Raw genomic sequence first — 21,910 nt, 5'->3', positions numbered from 1 at the left:
CTGCTGCTGGGCCGCCAGAGCACAATTTCTGTTCTCATCCTGAAGCAAAGTTCTTAACCCGAGGTACTATTTCTGGGTTAGCAGAGTCTGTAACCTGAAGCATATGTAACCTGAGGTACCACTGTACTCGATTGTAAACAGCTATGAACTATTTTTAATATGGTAGTTTTGTATATGTGACTGGCCCTGGCAGGTTGTGCTGAAGGGAGGGTAAGAAATCTATTTATGAACAATTAATTAACAATTATTATGAACAGTGAGGCAGATGAGCCAGCACCCATAGCTTAGTGGTAGAACACATGCTTACACTGCCAAAGGTCTTGGGTTCAAAACCGCAGCAGCTTCAGGTATTGCCGGGAACGGGCTATCTGAAACCCTGGACAGGTGCTCCCAGTCAGTGTAGACAATACTAAGATAATGGACCAAAAGTCTGATGTTGTTCACCACTTCCTATGTTTAGTGCTTTCCCATACCCCATAATGAAAAATCAGGAGTCAAGGATGCTTTAGCTGAGATTCCTGCATTGCAGGGGGTTGGACTAGATGATCCTTGGGATCTTTTCCAAGTCTACAATTCTATGATTCTAGGATAGCGTCTAATGCCAGTTTTCATTCAAAAAAAAGGTTTTTCAGCTGATTGTCTCCTGTTCAGTATTACATACTGCTGAGAAAGCTGTATTGATGCTGCAACTGCCTCTCCTGCACCAAGTACAGTAAGTGATTTATAACTTGATTTTTTTTATTGCAGCCCTGTGTGTCTTCACAGCATTAGCAAAATGCAGTGACAGATGCAAAGACACATATATAAAGAAAATCAGTTGAATTAGAGCTACTAGCTGATGTCTCTGCTTACCTCCAGTACAGTAGTTAGGAAAGTCCAAGGCCCTCTACAGTATGAGACCAAAAAGCAAAATACTATAGCTTCTTCAGGAGCAGCGTGTAAAATGGCAAGCTGTGCCTTAGTGTTTATGTGCATGAAGCCCAGGATACAGCCTCTCCCTCCAGCCTCAGAGATTTAACTAAGATAGAGGGCTAAACTTGGGGGAAGGGGAGGAAATGATGATTCTGGCCAATTCACATCCGTAATAAAATAAAATAAAATAAAACGAAGGGTGCTATATTGGGGCAGAGACCAGAAAATCAGGGACTGTAGGAGCACATGCTTATTATTGTACTTTGCAAAATGTGTGATGCCTTTACACATTGCTAAAAGAAACTCCAGGTTAGACAACACACACATCACACACATTCTTTTTTAATAAAAAGAAAGCCCACCCACAGCATCCCAACTCTGACATATTACATATTGAATTTTTTTTTAATTTACAATACAGTAGCTAAAAAATTCAAAAAAAGGCTGTGTGTTAGAAAATCAGACTGTCATCTTCCTGTGGGAACCTGAAGTATCTTTGGTTGCTTGGGGGGGCACTAAAGTTTACTCCTTTAGCAGAAGTAAACTTCCCTCTGTCTCCTTAACATTTTATTTCTCTGTGATGGATGGATATATATATGGTACCTGTGCATTCTACACAATCTAAAATCTGGTGAAAAGAGAGCCTTTCATATCTCAGTGAACAGAAACTGCCAAAGTAAAGATGTAACCATGTCAAGCATCTGGAGAAACCGTTTAAAAATGACTACCGAAAGAGGCATACAAAAATGTGTCATAATTTATATACATATAAGTTCCCTATTGCTAAAATTCAGGTGCATTCTGGTGCAGGGGTGGAAAACCGCCAGCCCAGACCAAGGTAGGCACATGAGACCTCTCTATTTGGCCCATGGCACCATTACAGTCAAGCCATACCCACCTGTCCTACACTAGGCATATTTTGTGATGTCACGTGATTGACAGGTGAGCAGCCTCTCCCTCCTGTCACAATTTCTCCCACAGGGAGTGAGACTGAAAATGATCCAGCCCACAGACCAGATCTGAATTTCATTACATTGGACATAAGAGGATTCATTTGTTCTTTGTTTTCACCAAGGCAGCAGACCAGTTGCCTGGCTTCACTTCAGGACAAGGCTCTCATGCCGAGAGAAAAAAATAAAATCCTACATATAAAAAACCTCTAGCATGTCAAAAAGAAGCTTAGGCAAGCATCCTCTCTCTGGCAGACTAGTATTATATGCACAAGGAAATTAGTTTCTAAAATGGGGAAACATTTGACACAAGACTCAGGATCTAGCTTGACGTGCCCCAGACTGACCCACCTCATTCAAGAGTCACCAAAATAGGTGTGCGGTTCGCCCCGGCTTTTTTTAAAGCCACAAACTTGACATTGCCACAGAAATCAAGTTTTTAATTATGTGTTTGGTCAGCAGTCCATACAATTGCCTCAAGTCTCTTCCCGGCTCTCTGTGTGCTTATTGGGAACCTCATCATACTGGGGCGGAGGGGTCAGAGGCTCTATTGTTATCCGCCCCGTGTTATTTCCAGCAGGGAGGTCTAAGTTGAGGTTTTTTAGGTGTAGCTTTTCGGACATGATCCTCCGGACTTTCAAGGGTTTGAGTCTTTTGCTCAGGCGGGAACTGTGTCTGCTGGGCTGATGTTCAATGTTGGGCCTTTCTTCGGCGGCAGCAGCGGGCCTGGTGGGCGTGCTTTCGTCAATCCCAGTGAGAGATTCGTAGGAGGGCAGAGACATACTGATCCTTGTGCTTCTGTCTATGTCACTGAGCTCAGGGTGCCCTGTGTTCATGACCTCTTCGTAACTGGGCACATAGTAGCGAGAGGGCGTCTCCTCGTCCTCTTCTTGACTGCAGAGGGAGAATTTAGAAGTAATCATTATCTCGCTTTAGCACTACCTCATTCAGGTTACGATATCCCAAAAGCCAGAAAATTCACTGGCTGGTATTTTATTTTATTTAGAATATTTTTTATCCAGCAAGTCTCACTAACGTATTAAGCCTTACACTATTAAGACTGTTAAAAAAACAAAAAACCACCTGCAGTTCTGCTGTTTGCCAGCACCACAAAAACATGGGCCAGAGGCAAAGATCCTCACTGAGCTTTTCCTTTTTTTTTTTAACATTGGAAGATGGGAACAAAGCTATCAAGTCACAGAACACATGGGCAAGTGGATAGCTCTGTTGGTAGGACACGAGACTCTTAATTTCTGAGTCATGAGTTTGAGTCCCATGTTGGGCAAAAAGATTCCTGTATTGCAGAGGGCTGGACTAGGCAATCCTTGTGGCTCCCTTCCAACTCTACAATTCTATGGTTCCATCTGTGAATACAGAGGCGATATGATTTGACTGGAACTTTGAGGCTTGGTGCCTCAGAAACATGTCATTTTTAGGGTTCAGCCAATGGAGAAAGATGGGATCTGTGATTGGATGAGATTGGGGGAGGGGACCTGTGAAAAATAATGAATTTCAATATTGGTTTACGAGATCCAATGTGTGTTTGTCTTTCCTTCTCCCTCTCCCTCTTGCCTTCTCTCCCTCTTGACCCCTGTAGCACCCCACCTTATTCCTTCCCCTAACAAAGCCACCCTTTTTCAGGAGAAAGTAATTCCCATCACCCGTGACCACTAGTCATGCTGGAAGCGGCTGGTGGGAATTGTAGCCAACATCTGGAGAGCCACAGGTTCTCCATCGCATATATCAATAATTTGCTTGCAAGGCCTGATCGTATCTGGTCTTGCGATGATCTCACCTGTCTTCCTGTGGCTGGTGCTCAACCGAGACTTGCTGCCGTATCCTAGAGATGCTGTCACTTTCCCTTTGCTTCATTCGGTCACGGACACTCAAACAAATGGAGAAAAGCAAGAGCAAGACCCCAGCACCAGCCAGGACGTAAGCCACCGAAAAAGTATTGCTTTTATACGTATTTCCTCGACCACCGTCTGGCTTGCTGCTGTTTCCAACTGAGTGTGGCTTCCCACTTGGGCCAAATCCGGGGACCAAGTTCCAGACAGCCATAATGATCCCGAGAACAAGCATCCCCAACCCTATTGCTGTCAAAGCATAGTGAGATCCGTTCGACCTGGAGTGGGCCATCCTGTTATAATGCTGGGCCCCCTTGATCTGGGCACGGGGATGGGGTGCGGGTGGGCAATTCAGAGCATATCTTCCATAAATCAAGGAACAAAGTCCAGGAATGGCTCCAGTTTGGGTTCCTTCAAAATATCTGAGTTTAAAATGTGACCTGGAGAAAGAAAGGAGCAAGAAAAGAAATTAAATGACATAATTTACAATGAAAAAATCTTACCCCCTCCTTTCCATATCAGTTAGGTGATTTTTGCAAGCCATTTTCTTCAACTTAATTTATTTTTCTGCATAATTTCCACTAATATGTGCATTTTGTGTGCTCACTTTTCACTGATACACATTTGTGTACACAGCTTTTGGCAGTAGAGCTGCATTGCAAAATCCGGAGAAGCATGAATTCAGAAGCACACCTGCACTTTTCTTCACTTCACACTGGTCTGAGTAGTTCAAATCAGGCCAAGTAATTTTTTCTTTTATTCTAACCTTCCACTACCATCATCCCTGACCCTCAGCCATGTTGGCTGCAGCTGGTGGGATTTGGGAGTCTGAAAACATCTGGATGAGACCCACATTGGCAACCTCTTTTGAACTCTGCAAAGCTGCCTGAATTTTTTTTGCGCTGGGAAAAACAGGACGGAAGTAATTTAATTTAAAAAACAAATACAGTGGAACCTCCGTTTTCGAATGTAATCCTTTCCGGAAGACCATTCGAGTTCTGAAATGTTTGAAAACCGAAAACTCAATACGGAAGCCACAAAATGGAAAATAATAATATGAAAAACTCAATACTCAAGATGTCTCGGACGTTGAAGTTTGAAAACAGAAACATTTACTTCCGGATTTACTGTGTTCGAGTTCCGAATCAAAAACAGAGGTTCCACTGTAAATAAATAAATCAAGGCTCTGTGGAAAAGGCGCATTTTGGAGAGGGATCTGGAGGAAGTTGGAGAGTTTGGAGAGGCACCCCCACTGATAACAGCAGCAGCTGCTGCTGCCGCCTTCGAAAACTACCACAAGCTTGGCACTTCCTCCGAGGTAACTAATTGCATATCTGCTAATTAGCTAGCTAAGGTAAATACACTTTAGCTAAACACCCAACACTAGTTGCTCCTCCTGGAATAGCCATCAACCCACTGTTTAAAGATGGGAGTATAACAGAGAGGAGGCACGTCTTAAGGGCTATAAAGGGAGAGCTGATGGAAAACTACAAACTCAGGATAATTCCAGTTTGCTTGTTGGTGCTGCATTTGTGTGAATCGCAGCAAAGAAGTTCCTAGGCATGTGCTCCACGAAGGGACAGACCAATCTGTCAATTTCACAGTCTCTCGGCATCTCGTTTGGTGCATGGGATTTCATTGGTGCATGGGATTTCTACCACTTTCCAATTTTTAAGACCTGTCGAAAATTCATCAGCATTTTGCCCTGAGGCACATAGTTCTGCCCCTTACATGCAATTTTGCTGAATATAGATTTGTATATTATTTTCATGACTATAATATGTTCATTTTTACCTTCACTTTCCAACTATTACACATTTTTTGGTTGAACAAGTAAATGGCAAAAATCTGAGAATTTCAAATTTCAAAGGACTGCTGTGTTTCAGATCTCATGACTTAAAAGTCATTTATATTAAACAAATAATGTTTTTCTCTGTTCTCTCGAGCAGGGAGCTTTGGGAATGTGGGTATCATTGACATGTCCCTATTTTATACCTGTGAAATGTTGGAGGCCACGAAAATGGTGCACGAAACACCATTATAATAAAAGAAAACCAATGCGAGAACAATATACTCATTTATCTATAAATGCCCTCTATTTTTCACATTTTGTTGAGTGCCAGTGCTCTGGGCAGCCAAAACAGCACCATCCACTCATAAGAGGGAGGTATCAATAAGCTAGGGGATACCCCAACATTCACAGAATTTATTTTTTTTAATTGCAAAAAAGCCTAGCAAGGGCTGAACATGATCAGTGAGCAAGAGGGGAAGGGATATTTGGAGCATCCTGGGAAAGTGCCTGGTAGGAATTGTGTACAAGGGCCAACCCATGCTGCAACATTTTGTTACTAGTCCCTCTGGTAATAATTCACATCCCACATCTTCCACCCAAGTATGGTGCTCAGATGCCAGACAAGATCTACAACATTTTAAACTTGAATGTAAGAGTATAAACAAACACCACAGCTGATGCTGTACAGGGCTTCAGGCAGAGTTGTCTCCCAGCCCAACCTGGGGTTGCTGAAATTTGAACCTAGAATTTTCTGCATGCAAAGCAGTTATTCTGCCACTGAATGAAGGCTTTCCCTGCATATAGATGAAGCAGAGCAGAGCAATGGAATAACCTGTCCTTACACTGAGCCAGACCACTAGTGAATAATTGTTGCCCACACTGACCAGCAGTGGCTGTCCCGAGGTACAATCCAACTAAGTTCTACTCAGAGTAGACTCACTGAAACCCATAAACCTAAGTCATGACATGGTGCGCTCCTTCTGGGGTAGTTACAGATAGGTAGCCGTGTTGGTCTGCCATAGTCAAAACAAAATAAAAAAATTCTTTCCAGTAGCACCTTAAAGACCAACTAAGTTAGTTCTAGGTATGAGCTTTCGTGTGCATGCACACTTCTTCAGATCTGTATCTGAAGAAGTGTGCATGCACACGAAAGCTCATACCTAGAACTAACTTAGTTGGTCTTTAAGGTGCTACTGGAAAGAATTTTTTTATTTTGTTTTGCCTTCTGGGGTAGTTTGCCCACCTTTGGTCCCCACCATGCACTCAGCTCTCACCTGTGGCTCCTAGAAGCTGTCGGCATGCAGCAGCAGCCACACTCCAGGAATGGATTTGGCTGGCTGGCTAGACCAGGTGAGGGTAGCTGATGGGTCACAAGCTCTCAGTGAGTTAGGAACTTGCCCTGCAGGCTCTGGCAGATTGAGCAGATGAGACCAATAGTAGGTCCAATAGCCAAGAAAGCGGTTTCTGCATGTGCTGTAGAGGGAAGTGAGGGGATATCTTCAGGAGAAGGCTAAGGAGTAAATCCTACAAAAACCCAGAGTGGAGTCCTTAAGACAGTTGGATGGCGCCTTGTACACCTCCTTCTGGCAATTCCTTCAGCCAAGCTGGTGCCACACATATTGCTCTGCTTTCTTGGGACCACATAATCAAGGTTGAGACAGGAGTCTTGTTGTTTGAGCAGCCCAGGACCTCCATACGCTTGCGCCCCATAGAGGCCACTTTGGTGCTGCTAACTCAAGGTAGAGGGATGCCAACAAGAACTCTTAGTAGGACAAGTATTGGAGTCTTTTCCAGCCCTACTGGGAGATGCCAAGGATCAAACCTTCTGCATGCAACACAGATGCTGTCTCAGAGCTACAGCCCTTCCGCAGCACATTCAGCAATAGTTCTGTGCAGCTGTCTGACTGAACCCAAGATCCAATAAATACACCTTGCTCTGCCTGTTTCCAACTCTGCCTTCCTTAGACTAGAAGTGAAGGTTCAGGCTTAAACCAACTAGGTTAAAAGGAGCCGTTTAAGCAATCCGGATCTTTGAACCTGCACTAGCCAGTAATCATTACGATTAAGAACAACGCCCAGCATTAGCAATCTGGCTGTGTGCCAACATTTAAAGCACTTTGTTGAACTTGGTCGTCACAAAGGTTACCTGGGATTCAGTCATTCACTCTCAATTGTCAAGCAAAAAAAGGAAGAAGGTCAAGAGAGAGCTTCTGGCTGTATTTATTTAGACTTCTGGTCCACCCTGACCTTGGATTCAAGTGACAAGGATATTATGACTAAACATCAGGAAGGACTTTCTGACACTAAGAGCTGTTTGACAATGGAGCAGCCTTCTTCAGGAGGTTGTGGACTCTCCTTCCTTGGAGGTTTTTAAGCAGAGATTGGATGGCCACCTGTCACGTATGATTTAGATGAGATTCCTGCTTTGCAGGGGGCTGGACTAGATGACTCTTGAGGTCCCTTCCAACTCTACAATTCTGTGATTCTATGATTCCCAAGACTACAAAGCTATGAGGGAAACTTGGTCATCTCCAGAGCAGACTGAACACCTGTTCCATCATCTCTGGATTAAACCTTTGCAATCTCAGACAATTAACTCCGCCGAGCTTCAATATGACTACATCATTGCTTGTTTTTTAAAAAAACCCTGAATCTTTTGCCCCTGTCAATGATTTACCCCATAGATGCGAAGGTGTTGGGAGGTAGCAAAAGTGAACCCTGTCCTTCAGGCCAGTTATGCCCGTTAAATGAGGCCCTGACGAGAGAACTCACCCCGACGAGAGAACTCACCCAGAAGCTACGCCACTGTGTTCTCTCCACCTCCAACCCCACCTCTTTTGCAACTGCTAATGCTACTATGGTGCATCTGGAAACAGAAGCCAAAAAGTTGCTGCCGGTTTGCACAATTGGTGACGAATCCAGCATAACCCAAAACGAGAATCACAGAGGCTGGCATCGCTTGCGGCACGCTTTGGTTCCTTAGAGACTCCCCCACCCCCTTCCTTGTTTGCCACTGCTAATTAAGCTTCCCATCACACTCAGACTGAAGCCTACTGTGTGGTCCCAGTGGCAGAGCAAGAGGCAGAAAGTGCTCAAATCTTCGAAAATGCCGACAGCCAACATGTTTGCAGCGAGTAAATAGTGAACGGCTTGGCACTGGCAACAGAGAAAGGGCAGACAAGCCAAGACGCATTCACGGAAAAGAAAGAAATAAACATTATCCATGTGCAATTCCAGATGGCTGTGGTTAAGCAGAACTTGCTCACTGTTTAAGTTGGGGGGGCGGTAGAGGGGAGGAGCGTTGGAACAGCCCTTCTGCCAATGGACACTCTTCCCCACCTCTCCAGTTCCTGTCTGCTGCACTGCTTATTGCTGAATGGTAGGGTGGGGTAGTGGTTAGAATCCAAGCTACCAATGTGGTGTCTGGGCACAATGGTGCTCTTGAGGATATCTGAGTCACCCCCTCCCTAGATCTTTATGGATCCTCATAATTTTACAAGGGTCCCCTCAAAACCATCATCAAATGGGAAGGCAGTGATGCAAGACCAGGCTTTCTCAGTGGCAGCCCCAAACCCTAGAATTCTACTCCAAAGGATATTTCATCTGCTCCCACTGCAAAGGTTATTGAGAAAGTGGCTGCAGGCATTTTTTCCATAGAATTGTAGAGTTTGTCCATGCAATTGGAACCTGAAGTGTTATTTGGAGTGCAGTCATAAAAATAGCTTTTGCACTCACTGTTGTTTTATTTGAATTGTTGGTTATTTAAAATGGTTTTATTATAATTACGGTGCCTTGTTGTAAGTGTCATAGGCTGCACCATGGTACCTTTGGGAGGGATGGATGGATGGATGGATCGATCAATCAATCAATCAATCAATCAATCAAAGGTCGCTGCTAGGTCCAGAGATGCATTTGATGATTTGCTGGTGGTTTTGCTCTTTCATCTCATGTAAATATCACGAAGATCTATGAGGATCCACACCTTGAATTTTTTTTGTTTTGTTTTTTTTGGTGCTGGCAAACAGATCTGTAATTTTTATTTTTATTTTTACTTTGCAGTCTGATAACAACAGCAACAACAATGGTGTGTTAAAACGAATCAACTTCAAAGCAGAGTCTGAGAAGCTGGCTTGTTTCCCACCAACCACAGTTGATGGTTTGGATGTAACATTACACTGTGGTTAATCTACTATGAAAGTGAAGGAAAAGAGGGGAGGGAGGAGAGTGTAACGTCAGATTTACAGTGCTTCATCCTTGCAACACTAAACCACGCTGGAGCCACCGTTGCATTAAAAAGCTCCCTAACTTCAATAGAGTAATTTCTTAAACAAATGAGCTGACAAGGTTTCTGTGTCGGGAGCACCCTAGCAAATACTAAAACCCTCCAAATCAAGGTAAGGTGGGCGGGAGAATTTCCATTAAGCTAAGTGCTTCTCGGTAACTCATCAGCTGCTAACCCAACAAAGCTAATGGGCATTGTCTTTGCTCCTCTGTTTCGTTTACAGAGAAATGGCAAAGATGTGCTCATAGCTGCTTTTAAGCAGATAAAGTGATCGTTTGGAGGTTAATTACTCCTGATAAAAGCCATTTTGCCGAACAATATTAATTTGGCCCAACCTCCTCTTGAGATGTAATCGTGCATGTCTAATGGGAAACAGGGCAAGAGATCATCATCATTACCACCTGTTCCTCACTCTGCATAGGTCCTCCAAATGTTGGCTGGCCCTGAGGAAACCAGCAGGAGGATTGGGCTGCTGGAGCATTGCCCCCTCGCGTGGGCCTGGCCGAGGAGGCAGGGCGCAGCTGCCGCCCCAAATCAAGTAAATAAATAAATAACAATACTCAACTAACTGACCAATCGTCTCGCAAATAGCTTGGTTCTGCCCCACGCCCAACATAAATCCTGCCCAGTTAACATAAATCCTGGCCATGCCCATGCTCCCTCAGATGTCATGGACTGGCTGGACGCAGAGAAACGGTGGGAAGATTCAGCTGGGGAATTCCCAAGGGAAGAAGGTTCAGAGCCTGGGGATTGGTGATGGGATGATGATAAGTGCTCAGAGGGAGAAGATTTGGGGGGGAGGCGTCGAAATCTGAAGAGGTAACAGGATTTAGTAAGCAGAGAAAGACTGTGGCAGAGAGAAGTTAGCAGGGGTGTATAATATATTTGGGGGGCCCAATCAATGCATAATCACAAGACACCACACATGCACACCATTTGATTTCGATGAAGATGAAATCTCGGAAATCAGCCTGGAAGAAGGGGAGGATCTTCCTCGAAGGTAAAGGGACCCCTGACCATTAGGTCCAGTAGTGACCCAGTCGGGGGTGCTAGCATGACTAAGTTGCTTCTGGTGAACCAGAGCAGTGCACGGAAACACCGTTTATCTATTTATCTACTTGCACTTTGATGTGCTTTCGAACTGCTAGGTTGGCAGGAGGAGGAACCGAGCAACGGGAGCTCACCCCGTCATGGAGATTTGAACCACTGACCTACTGATCGGCAAGTCCTAGGCTCTGTGGTTTAACCCACAGCGCCACCCACGTCCCTCCTCCAAGGTAATGCTGTGCTAATCCCCCCCATCATCAATTGCTTTCAAAAGCCTCCTCCCCATCCATTTCTATGGTAGTGCTGCTTGGGGTCTTTGAAGGATGGGAGGCAATAGAACAGGCTTCCTCAACCTCGCCCCTCCAGATGTTTTTGGCCTACAACGCCCATGATCCCTAGCTAGCAGGACCAGTGGTCAGGGATGATAGGAATTGTAATCTCAAAACATCTGGAGGGCTGAGGTTGAGGAAGCCTGCAATAGAAGCTGCTGGGGACTTCCAGGGAATTGAGGGATCTCAACTGGGGTTTTGAGAAGGGAGCCATTTCCTTTCTGACACAGGCAGCCCTGTTTAAGTTCTACTATTCAATGGGCCATGACTACTGTAAATAAGCAGTATGATATAAAATACTTAAAATAATAAAAACAGTTTGGCTGGGTGACACTTCAAACCTTTTTCTTACACAGAAGCTGTAGCTAATACAAAACCTGGGGGTGGGGAAGACAGGGAAAATGTGAAATGTACAGAAAGAAAGGACACAGCAAAGAAAATAAATAAATAAAGACTGTGCAGGAAATTACAGCATGACAAACTGAGAAGAACAATAAGAGGAAGTGTTAGGGTGTACGGCCAGAAGAGGCCAAACCCAACTGTGTGACCTAGACAAACTAACTTACAGCAACCCACTGGTCCTAGGTTAAAGAACACGGCTTAAAATAAAGCACACCTGTCACTCGCTGCAATTTAAATTTGGTGCCAAATACAAGGTGTGCCACTTTTGGCTCTGATAGGATGGCCTCGTGTCATACAACATCAAGTGATGGATAGGTGGGCAGCCTCCCCGACCCGTCAAATGTCACCAGTGAAAGGTTTGGGGACAAATAGTTCCCTAAGGTTGATATAGATGGGAAGCATAGTATAATGGGATGAATGTCACACTCTTGACTGGAGAGAGATGGGTTTGAATCCTCACTCAGGAAGATCTCCATCTGGTCCAGTGTCCAGCCTCCAGCCAGCCCCAGAGCTTCCATTACAGTTGTGGATATTTTTGGTACAGTATTTTTGATCTGGATTGGAGAGCGGCAGGGAGGGCATTTAAAGGATATTTAGAAGGCGTTCCCCACTTTAGGCAATTTCACTTATGCACATAGGGTCTGAAACGTAAGCCCTGAGGACAAGTTGCCAGTATATGTTTAAAATTTCATTTGGGAATTCTGTGTGCTGTCATTAAGTCGCCCACCACAGAGGCTCTGGCCTAGGCAATGCATATATCCCATGAAGAAAATGTTTTTTAAAAACATGGATGTGGAGCAACTGGGAAGAACACAAAGGCCACCCTGGTGTCCTTTTTAGAGGAAGGGTGCGGTACAAATGAAACTTAGTCACAGCAAACAAGAACTGGAGGGCCTGTTCCAGTTTGTCTGGATGCTTGAACTAACACCATAAACAAGCAGGTATTAACAAGGTGGGGGCACACATAGACCCTACTTGGTACATTGTCCAAGCACAACAACAGGGAACCTCAGGCCCCTTCAAGTCTCCCTATCTGGCCCTCGGGACTCTTCTCAGGCCGTACCCCCTTTAAGCACTTACACCGGGTGAAATGTGTCATCAAATTCTGATAATGTCTGAATGCAAAACGAAGAAAGGCATATTATGCAGGCATAGATACTCTCCAAATTTTGTGCAGTTGGAATGTGGTCTCCTTTGGGGTTGTAGCCAATGCTGGCCTTACTCAGAGTGAACCCACTGAAGTTAATGATCACAACCAATTTAGGTCTACTGATTCCAACGGATCTCCTCTGAGTAGGACTTAGCTGAATACAATGCTAATCCAGAACCACTGATCCACCCAGCTTTCCCCCTTCGCCCTGCCCAGTGCTGTAATGCGGCCCCCAGGAGGTTCTCCTTGAGAGTATGCTACTCTGGGAGGATTTCTGTAACTCAGTCTTCCACCAGCAAGCACTCAATATCTGCAAGGTGATTAATGCAGTCAGTCTCTCTGCCTGACCTAACTTGTTGCTAGGTTAAAATATGGGGGAAAGGTGGAAGAGAGCCATTAATAATTATTAAATTGCATTTTTTTAAAAAATCTGCTTTTAGAGTAAATGCATTTCAATGCTTTTTATTTCTTTGATCTTAACAGTGTAAGCCACTCTTGTGGGCTTATCTGGAAGGTGAGCTAGGTACCTCCATAATAAAATGATAAAGAAATAAAAATAACTTCCTGCTTCCTTGTTCAGCAGCCCAGGCTTGGTAGATGCTCTAGCTAGCAATTGCAGGAGAGCGTGGGGAAAGTTTTTGCTCTGAACATCTAAGCTTGAAGAACTCTGTAGGTCACAAAAGCTTGCCTCTGGCGTTTTAGCTGTTTTCATTCACAACCCTCCTTTTCACCCATGCTTTGAAAATCCAATTTTTGAAGAGCAGCGATGTTAATGAAAGGAATCTTTCAGAAAGGGCATAAGAAACGACCATGAGGTGAGTGTAGAAAAGATTGGAGCTATAGAAGGCAAGTGTGACGTGTGTGCCGAGTGGAAAACACAAGCATTCTCAGAGAAAAATGCATGCATGTTTCTAGCCCTCACAGAGGTAAAAATATGAAATTATGCTTAGAAACACAAGCAGTGCTTGGTAGTGATGTGGCTTCTGCAATCCAGTTTAGGGCGCTTGAGGTTAATCATATAAAAATGGTTCTGTAGTCAAAAACTCCTGAACTTAAGTATTTGATTAGGAGTTGTTGTTCAATAAAGGACACAGGGCTGGAATTAGGTTTGATGAGGCCCTAAGCTACTGAAGGTAATAGGGCCCTTTATATGTCCAGCTGTCCTTTGTCAACAACAAATTGTCGCTGTTTTTTGTGTTGAATATATGCTATATGATAATTTATGGACCTAACAGGTATCTAAAGCCATTTGCACATAACAAAATAGGTATTTTATCAAAGTAACTGTTGAACTGAAATACAATTAAGAAGAAGTATATTAATAGTGAAATACAATCAAGAAGTAGTATATTAATAGTGAAATAATTATTAAGCTCTAACTTAAAATGATTGGGGGCCCATTACTTACATCATAGGAGCCTACACAACACAACACAAAACAAAACACTGTTGCAGTATGTAGGTTTTATTTTATCTGGTTTTTTTATCTTATATTTTGGAAATGTACATGCAGGTTTTTTTCCTTTAAAATTTTTAGGGGCCCCCAAGAGAGTGGGGCCCTAAGCTATAGCTTGTTTAGCTTATATGTAAATCCAGCACTGAAAGGACACAACAGAGTCCTGCAGAGGTTTTTGTAGAAGCACCAAGTATTTCAGTGGGACATACTCCACTGTAAATGAGTTTAGGATTGCAGTCTTACAGTGTGGTTTAAATTTTGTTTGGAGTTCACATAGGATAATCAAAGGGTTACAATTTGCAGCAACCCCCAACAAACTACAGTGCCCAGAATTCTTTGAGAGGTGTGTGATTGTGTTTTAAAGGTACAGAACGTACTATTTACTGCTGATTTCATAGTGTATGCATGCTTTTATTCCATATTACTTTATATATCTGATTACCATTTATATTGTACGTATGTTGTGTTGTGAACCCTATCTGGAGCACTAGCAAAGAACAAATAAAATAAAACAAGCAATTGCACAATCAAATTGTTGCATTTTCCAGCTAAGTTAATTTCCAACTGAAATTAATAGACCCATTCTGGTCACGGCCATTGATTTCCATGGGTCTGCTCTGAATAGGATTAGCATTGGATCAATCAAATTCAAACTATGAATTAAATAATACTAGTTTGAGCACACCCAAAGAGCCATACATGATAATCTGCATATTTAAAAAGTGATTATACACAGCTTTATCTGTTTCACAGCCCTTCATTATTATTATATCTATATAAAAAAATATTTTTTATAGTTTATATGTTGCTATTGACAGAAATGTATCAAAACGGTTTACAGTATAACATAAAACTATGCAATAAAAACCATTAAAAAATAAAATCAAACATCAATTAACTATTTTGGAAAAGTTAAGTGTGTCCCTTTCAGAAATGTGCTTTTTCTTTTGCAGTACAGTACATGCAAATATTTGCGGACACACAGAAGCTATTTAAGGTTCAAAAACTGGTTTAACTTGATGCAGAACATGCCTGGTCCTAGCAGCAGAGAGTGAGCGGCTTCCCTACAAATTTTGACAACTGTTGCTGCCCTACTGGCTCGCCAGGATGCTGCAAGACGATCACCTGTCTGTAGGAGGTCACAGTCATGATTGCCACCTTACTATCAAGGAGAGATGCAGGTCCAATTCCAACCAGTGCACGGAGGGGAGATTAACGTACACAGGTCCGGCTAGCACAAAAATCATAGCTAAAAGAAAAGGTGAAATTGACTCAGTAACTGTGTAGGGGCACATAACACTAAGTCAGAGGTGAGGCATTTCAGACCTTTAAGGCAAATGTGGCCCTCTAGATTCTAGGATTGCAGGGGGGTTGGACTAGATGGCCCTTAGGACCCCTACCAACTCTACAGTTCTATGATTCAATCATTCAGTCCCGCTCCAAAAACAGGCTGCTGGTGGGAGTTAATATGTAATAATATGCTAAAAGCCATGTTGACAAAGTGGTTTTTCTTTGGGTGTGTGATCCAGCACGGGGGTGGGATGCGGGGAGACCAGCAGTGAAAACCAGAGGCTTTTGAACTTTAATGACGATGATGATAATTTTATTATTTATACCCCACCCATTGGGTATATGATCTTTATATTGTTGTGGCAAGTAATGTAATGACTTATGTATAGGTTAAACACACCCACACCATAATTGTCATAGGAACCTCAAAAATTTCCTTTGTGCCCGACCATTACGTAAATCTAATATAAATTCTTAAGTGAACCTTGACTCAGGAACAGACCTTGAACCACGTTCCTGTTTATGCTTCCAATACTACTTTAGCTTTTTAGGAGAATTAAACGCCACAGCATCACGTTGGGATGTAGTGGAGCTGGGGCAGTGGACAAAAAACTGAGCTACAAAACGACACTGAGCTGAAGCCAAAGTTGTAAGAAATCATTCCAATAGTTCTGGGTACAGGAGGAAATTTCTGATCTGCTATCCTGCACTATGAAAAGTGCTTCAGAAGCTTGTTGTTGCATTTTCAACATCCAATTTGTTGGAACGTGGTCTTAGTGTGGTCGTCCAACTTCTCTCCAAGCAAATAAATCAACTCCAGATTACTAAATATGGTGGTTTAAGATTCCTGCTACGTGACTTTAAAGCAGAGAAACTGGTATCACTTCATTAAACCCACGCATCGCATTAAGAATTTACAAAACAGTGAAGTACAGTGGAACCTCGGGTTACATTATCCTCAGGTAATGTTAACTTCGGGTTGTGAAAGCAGCAAACCTGGAAGTGTTTCGCCGCTCGTGCATGCGCAAAGCGGTCTCTCCGGTTGCGAAAACTTCGGGATATGGCCGGACCTCTGGAACGGATCCTGTTCGCAATTGGAGGTACCACTGTAGTTACTAAACGGAGTAAGACTCTTGCTAACTGACTATGAGACTTTGAAAAGTTGGTATCATTGGAACAAGTTCATCGGTGTTGTTGAATTAATTAAATAAGATAGTTTTAATTGGATTTCTGAATTTTATTGTGTTATTATCCTCCTTAGTGGGTCATGCAAACGGCTTTTCTTAACAATACTTTCAATAGGGTAGGGGGCACTGGGAATGAGTTTATGGAACTGAGGGGACAGTACCTCAAAAATGTTTGAGAACAACTGCTTTAAAACATTTCTGAGCCACTTAATATTTTAAAAACTCTTAAGTGGTACAGGAAAATACAACATAAAAATAATAAAACAGAATTATGAAAATAGAACAGAATAAAACTATTATCCTCCCTCAGGAGCAGAATATTAATGCAACTCCCTTCTTAGGAAAATTCTCTTTACTGACTTCTCACTACCTTTGTTTCAATTGGCCTTTGGAAATTAACCACACTGTTATGCCTGTTCTATTTGGATCACTGTACTGATCTTCAGTTTTATTATATAATTTTTATAATCTTATAATTATATTTTTGCTTTAATTGCTATTAACTGCTATGGAACATTAGTTAATTGTCATATAGAAATATTTAAAATCAGTAAAGAAGCAAGAGGGCATTATGAAAGTTTGAGGATACATTTCGCCCAGGCGGAAACACGCAAGGTGGGTGCGAGCTAGTCAGGGGTGTATGTGGGGAGTGGTCTGCAGAGTCCGAGGACCAGATAGAAAGACTTGGATGACTGCATTCAGTCCCTGGACCTGAGGTCTCCCTCCTCTGCTTTAGACTACGGTAACTTCTGGAGGATGTTGAGAGAAAACCTAACCCAGTGCTTACAAGGTCTTTACCACTGTCCTTAACTGTTGCAGTAAGTACACCCACTCCCATAACTGCTCAGTTTTAACTTTTCTGCCGGTTTGATTGCATTCATCTAGGACACAATAGGAACCTAGGTTCTCTCTCCCACCACAGGGCATTATATCAGCAGACTTTTAGTAGACATCTGAAGGCAGCCTTGTTTAGGGAAGCCTTTAACGTTTGATGTATTACGGTGTTTTAATGTTTTTTTTGGAAGACGCCCAGAGTGGCTGGGGGAAGCCCAGCCAGATGGGTGAGGTATAAATAAATTATTATTATTATTATTATTATTATTATTATTATTATTATTATTGGTGATGCTGTAACATGCCCCTATTGCGAGTGATCAGTGCATACATTCGAACTTGGTCTACATCTGCCACAGACTGCAGATGTGGTGGAGAGTCAGTGTGGCTTACTGACCGGAGCTGCCCTCCATATGTTTGAATTCCAACCCCCTCCCTGCCAAAGAAATTGTGCATCTTGCATTTCCAAAGCCATTTGGCCCCTCAGCCTGAGCGCAGCTGCCTGTGAGAGAGAACCGAGGCTAGCCATGCACTTGATCACCTGGATGTTAGTCCACAGAAGTTGATGACACACACCAATCTGCTACGCCATCAAAAGTGTCGCAAGGCTCCGTCTTTGTAACGACAGCCACTCTTCTGGAAGGCTTAAGAGCTGTGTGGGAAAGTGAATGCCAATCAGAATGGAGGAGAAAGCCTGTGGCATTCCATATGTTGTCATAACACAACTCTCATCAGCCCCTAACGGGGATGCCCACTTGATAAGGGATGGTGGGAGTCACGAATCCAACCATGTTGAGAAGGTCCCAGGAGGCTGGCAGTGTAGAGCCCTGAGCTGCAATCTCCGCTCAGCTTCAAAGTTCAGGGGTGACTTGGGTTCAGCCTCCATCTCTCGACCTAGCCTACCTTACAGGGAAGTTGTTAGGACAAGAAGGAATCATGGGAAATAACTCTATGACAACCAAGTTTTAGCTAATTGCAGCCAAAGTTTACAGGTCTGAAGGCAAACAAATGTCCCCCTTTGCATCTGGTAATAATACTATTACGTACAGTGGTACCTCGGGTTACATATGCTTCAGGTTACATACACTTCAGGTTACAGACTCCGCTAACCCAGAGATAGTGCTTCAGATTAAGAACTTTGCTTCAGGATGAGAACAGAAATTGTGCTCTGGCAGTGTGGCAGCAGCAGGAGGCCCCATTAGCTAAAGTGGTGCTTCAGGTTAAGAACAGTTTCAGGTTAAGAACGGACCTCCGGAACGAATTAAGTACTTAACCCGAGGTACCATTGTACTCATTTTCACCCACTTTTTGCAAAGCAAGCAATCCCAAGGTACATCAAATATAAAAATCCAACTAACAATACAACAAGCCCAGTTAAAAAACATTTCGCACTACGTAAGGCTCTCCAAAACCAGATGTTGTGGACAACACCCATCAGCTCTGCCAGCTGAGGATGACGGGAGTTGTGGTCCAAAACATGTTAAAAGTAACCGCTACTGTCCTTAAAAATCAGTGGCCAAAGAGTCAAGCTCAAAGCTGCTCAAACTCTGCTGTGATTCTGGGCACTCTCTACATGCCCCAAAATAAAGAAATCATCAGCATCTAGAGGTTTCCAATCATTCAGAATCAAATACAAAAGATATGTGTGCGCGCGTCTGCAAAACTGCCTTCCCTCCGAAGATCGGGCGTGTAAGGGCAACCTCCAAGATCCGGGACGCAACAGTTGGGAGAAAAGCTCCCGCCTGGGCAAAGTCCTGCAAAAGCCAAGAAGAATGGAGAGAGAAGAGGAAGCGAGGGAGAGGCAGGGCTCCCTCCCGGAAACGAAGACGCTGCAGGAAGGGTGGAAAGAAAGGAGGAAGGGGAGGAAAACGAGAAGAAGAAAAGCAGCACCGCAACTTTGCATGCGCGCGCATTTTCGGAAGGCAGGAAAGCTGCCATCCTTAACCGCGTTCCTTAAGCAGAGAGGATGCCTCATTGAGTCTCCAACAGACACACTTGCACGCAGGCCCCAAGTCCAGTTTGCTAGGTGTGGGGCTTGTCCTCCCCCAGCCCCTCGCCGAAGAAAACGCGAGTCCGGGGCTTTTTCAAGAGGAGAGAAAACGAGGAGTCGAAGCACAGCGTCACCACTCCCCCGCAAACCGAGGGATCGGCCATAGCTGTCAACTTTTCCCTTTTCTTGCGAGGAATCCTATTCGGAACAAGGACATTTCCCTTAAAAAAAAGGGAAACGTTGACAGCTATGGATCGGCCTCGGATTAGGGCCTCAGGGATCCTGCGCTCCCCCAGACGGAGAAGCAGAGAAGCCGGACCCCGGCGGCCAGCAAGTGGTTTCACGCCACCTACCTCGCCCCGCAGTGCCCAGCCCGCCCCGTCCTCAATGGTTCCCTCTCTTCAAGAGAGTAAGGCGCAGACTTTTAATATACGATTACGATCAACCCGACGGCGGGTGAGCCTGCAACGTCTCTCACTTAAACACGCACGCACACACTCTCCATGGTTCCTACTAGGGAGACACGCAGAGGATGGCAGCGCACCAGGCGATGAGCACCCACCCCGTCGGCATTTCTGAGTCTCCCCATAGTTAGAAAGCGCACGTCGGAACCCCGGACAACACTGAAGCGGCCCCATCACAGAATTCCCCACCGCGGATATGGGGGGGAGTCCCCGTCGAGCGTGGGGAAGGGGCTCTCACCGCCCACCCCCACGAGGGGCGGGTTTGCTTAGGGAGGGGGTCCCGCTGGGCTGAGCTCACCTGCGCGCTGAGCTGCGCCCCGCCGGCGTCCGCGCATGGTTCCCGGAAGGCTACGAGCGCGCTCCGTCCTTCTCAGTGGGGGTGGCCGGGCGTCACGCCCGCGGTGGCCGCCCCCTCCCGCGCTCGTCCAGCACCGGCGGAAGCAGCCGCGGGTCGGACGGGTCCTAAAGCCTCCGATCGACTTGCGCTCAGCTGAGCAGCTTGTAGGGCGCAGGAGGGCGGCGGCGGGTAGGCAGCTGCGCCAACGCTCCACGCAGCCTTCCATAAGTTCAGGAATGGGGAAGCGGGGTCCCTCCCGGACGTCGTTGGCTTGCAACTCCCATCAGCCCCAGTCGCCAGCCTGGCCAGTGACGAAGTCCAAGAGCATCTCGAGGGCCGAATAATCCTACGCCCCCGCCGATCTGGTTGGGCTAGAACTCGGGGGCATCCCATGAAGCGGGATGCTGAAAGGCAGAGAAAACAATGTGTACTTCTCCACAGTGCAGAGTTAGCCTATGGAACTCACTCTCACATGAAGCAGTGGTGGCCAGAGGATTAGACATTATTGATTATTGATTTATAATTTGATTTGTTAAATTTGTTCAATAATTTTTTTTAAAGGGGAAAAAAGAGAGGATTAGACAAATCCACAGAGCCTGTGAGTGACTTCTAGCCACGATGTCTATGCTAGAGGCAGAAAGGCTTCTGAAGAACAGTTGCTGAAATCTCCACTTGGCCCTGACACTCACTGGACCACCTGGGGCACCCACATATTCCTCTTCCTATTGCTCCAAGCCCCACCAAGCCCCCCCCCCCCGCCCAGTATTCCAGTACAGCAGAAGGAAAACAAATCTAGCCCTGGAAAAGATTGACTCATGTTTGGGAATGGTTAGCTAAAATTGAGCCCCCAGTTTCAGAGGCAGTCTATAGTTGAAAATCAGGTGCTGCTCATTGGGACCCACCCCTCAGCTTCATAGAAGATCAGAATACAGTGGTACCTTGGGTTACAGATGCTTCAGGTTACAGAATTCACTAACCCAGAAATAGTATCTCAGGTTAAGAACTTTGCTTCAGAATGAGAACAGAAATCGTGCGGCAGCTGCGTGGCAGCAACAGAAGGCCCCATTAGCTAAAGACCTCAGGTTAAGAACAGTTTCAGGTTAAGAACGGACCTCCCGAACGAATTAAATTCTTAACCTGAGGTACCACCGTACTGAACTAGGTGAACCCAGGGGAGAGATTTCCTGCTGCTGGAGTTTACAGTGGTACTTCAGGTTACATACGCTTCAGGTTACAGATTCCGCTAACCCAGAAATAGTGCTTCAGGTCAAGAACTTCGCTTCAGGATGAGAACAGAAATTGTGCTCCGGTGGCGTGGCGACAGCAGGAGGCCCCATTAGTTGAAGTGGTGCTTCAGGTTAAGAACAGTTTCAGGTTAAGTACGGATCTCCGGAACGAATTAAGTACTTAACCCGAGGTACCACTGTTTTTTAATTAGAGGTGACAGAAATCGAACTCGGGCCCCACTGCATGCAAAGCGGGTGCTCTCGCAGTTGGCCGTGGGCCTTCCCCTATATAATCACGGGTGGAAAGCTGGAAGTAAATCTTCTTCCTGAATACACCCTCTGCGTTCGTGTCTTACTCTCCAAAGTGCCCTCTCACCCCACCTGCTCTGTCATAGAGACATCCTTTTACTCATCA

At 44.7% G+C, this 21,910-nt stretch overlaps 1 protein-coding gene and 1 long non-coding RNA gene across 3 annotated transcripts in view; one reads left to right on the top strand and one right to left on the bottom strand.

Moving 5' to 3' along the window:
- The window catches only part of LOC309377011, a 72,920-nt gene that overhangs the window by 841 nt on the left and 50,169 nt on the right, over positions 1-21,910 (top strand). Inside the window, exons 2-3 of one of the 2 annotated variants that reach the window (XR_014171364.1) lie at positions 624-707; positions 16,001-17,071. This is a non-coding gene — a long non-coding RNA (uncharacterized lncRNA). Of the gene's footprint in view, positions 1-623; positions 708-16,000; positions 17,072-21,910 lie in introns of those variants that run through there. The other variant, XR_014171363.1, reaches the window with a different exon arrangement.
- TMEM51 (transmembrane protein 51) lies at positions 1,239-20,339 on the bottom strand. Its single transcript, XM_081923861.1, has 3 exons — positions 20,231-20,339; positions 3,658-4,149; positions 1,239-2,756 (listed from the first exon to the last, which is right to left on the bottom strand). Exons 2-3 carry the CDS (start codon positions 3,999-4,001, stop codon positions 2,339-2,341), a joined length of 762 nt encoding a protein of 253 aa, XP_081779987.1. The 5' UTR covers positions 4,002-4,149; positions 20,231-20,339; the 3' UTR covers positions 1,239-2,338.

Source organism: Podarcis melisellensis (assembly GCF_964234715.1).
Source record: "Podarcis melisellensis genome assembly, chromosome: 8".
In the NCBI taxonomy this organism is placed as follows: Eukaryota; Metazoa; Chordata; class Lepidosauria; order Squamata; family Lacertidae; genus Podarcis; species Podarcis melisellensis.
This window is presented reverse-complemented; position numbering and strand designations above follow the sequence as displayed.

Excerpts from the sequence above, each read along its gene's own strand:
- TMEM51 (XM_081923861.1), bottom strand. The coding sequence starts at position 4,001 with ATGGCCCACTCCAGGTCGAACGGATCTCACTATGCTTTGACAGCAATA. Across the intron at positions 2,757-3,657 it reads CACCAGCCACAGGAAGACAG|TCAAGAAGAGGACGAGGAGA; the intron begins GTGAGATCATCG and ends CTCCCTCTGCAG.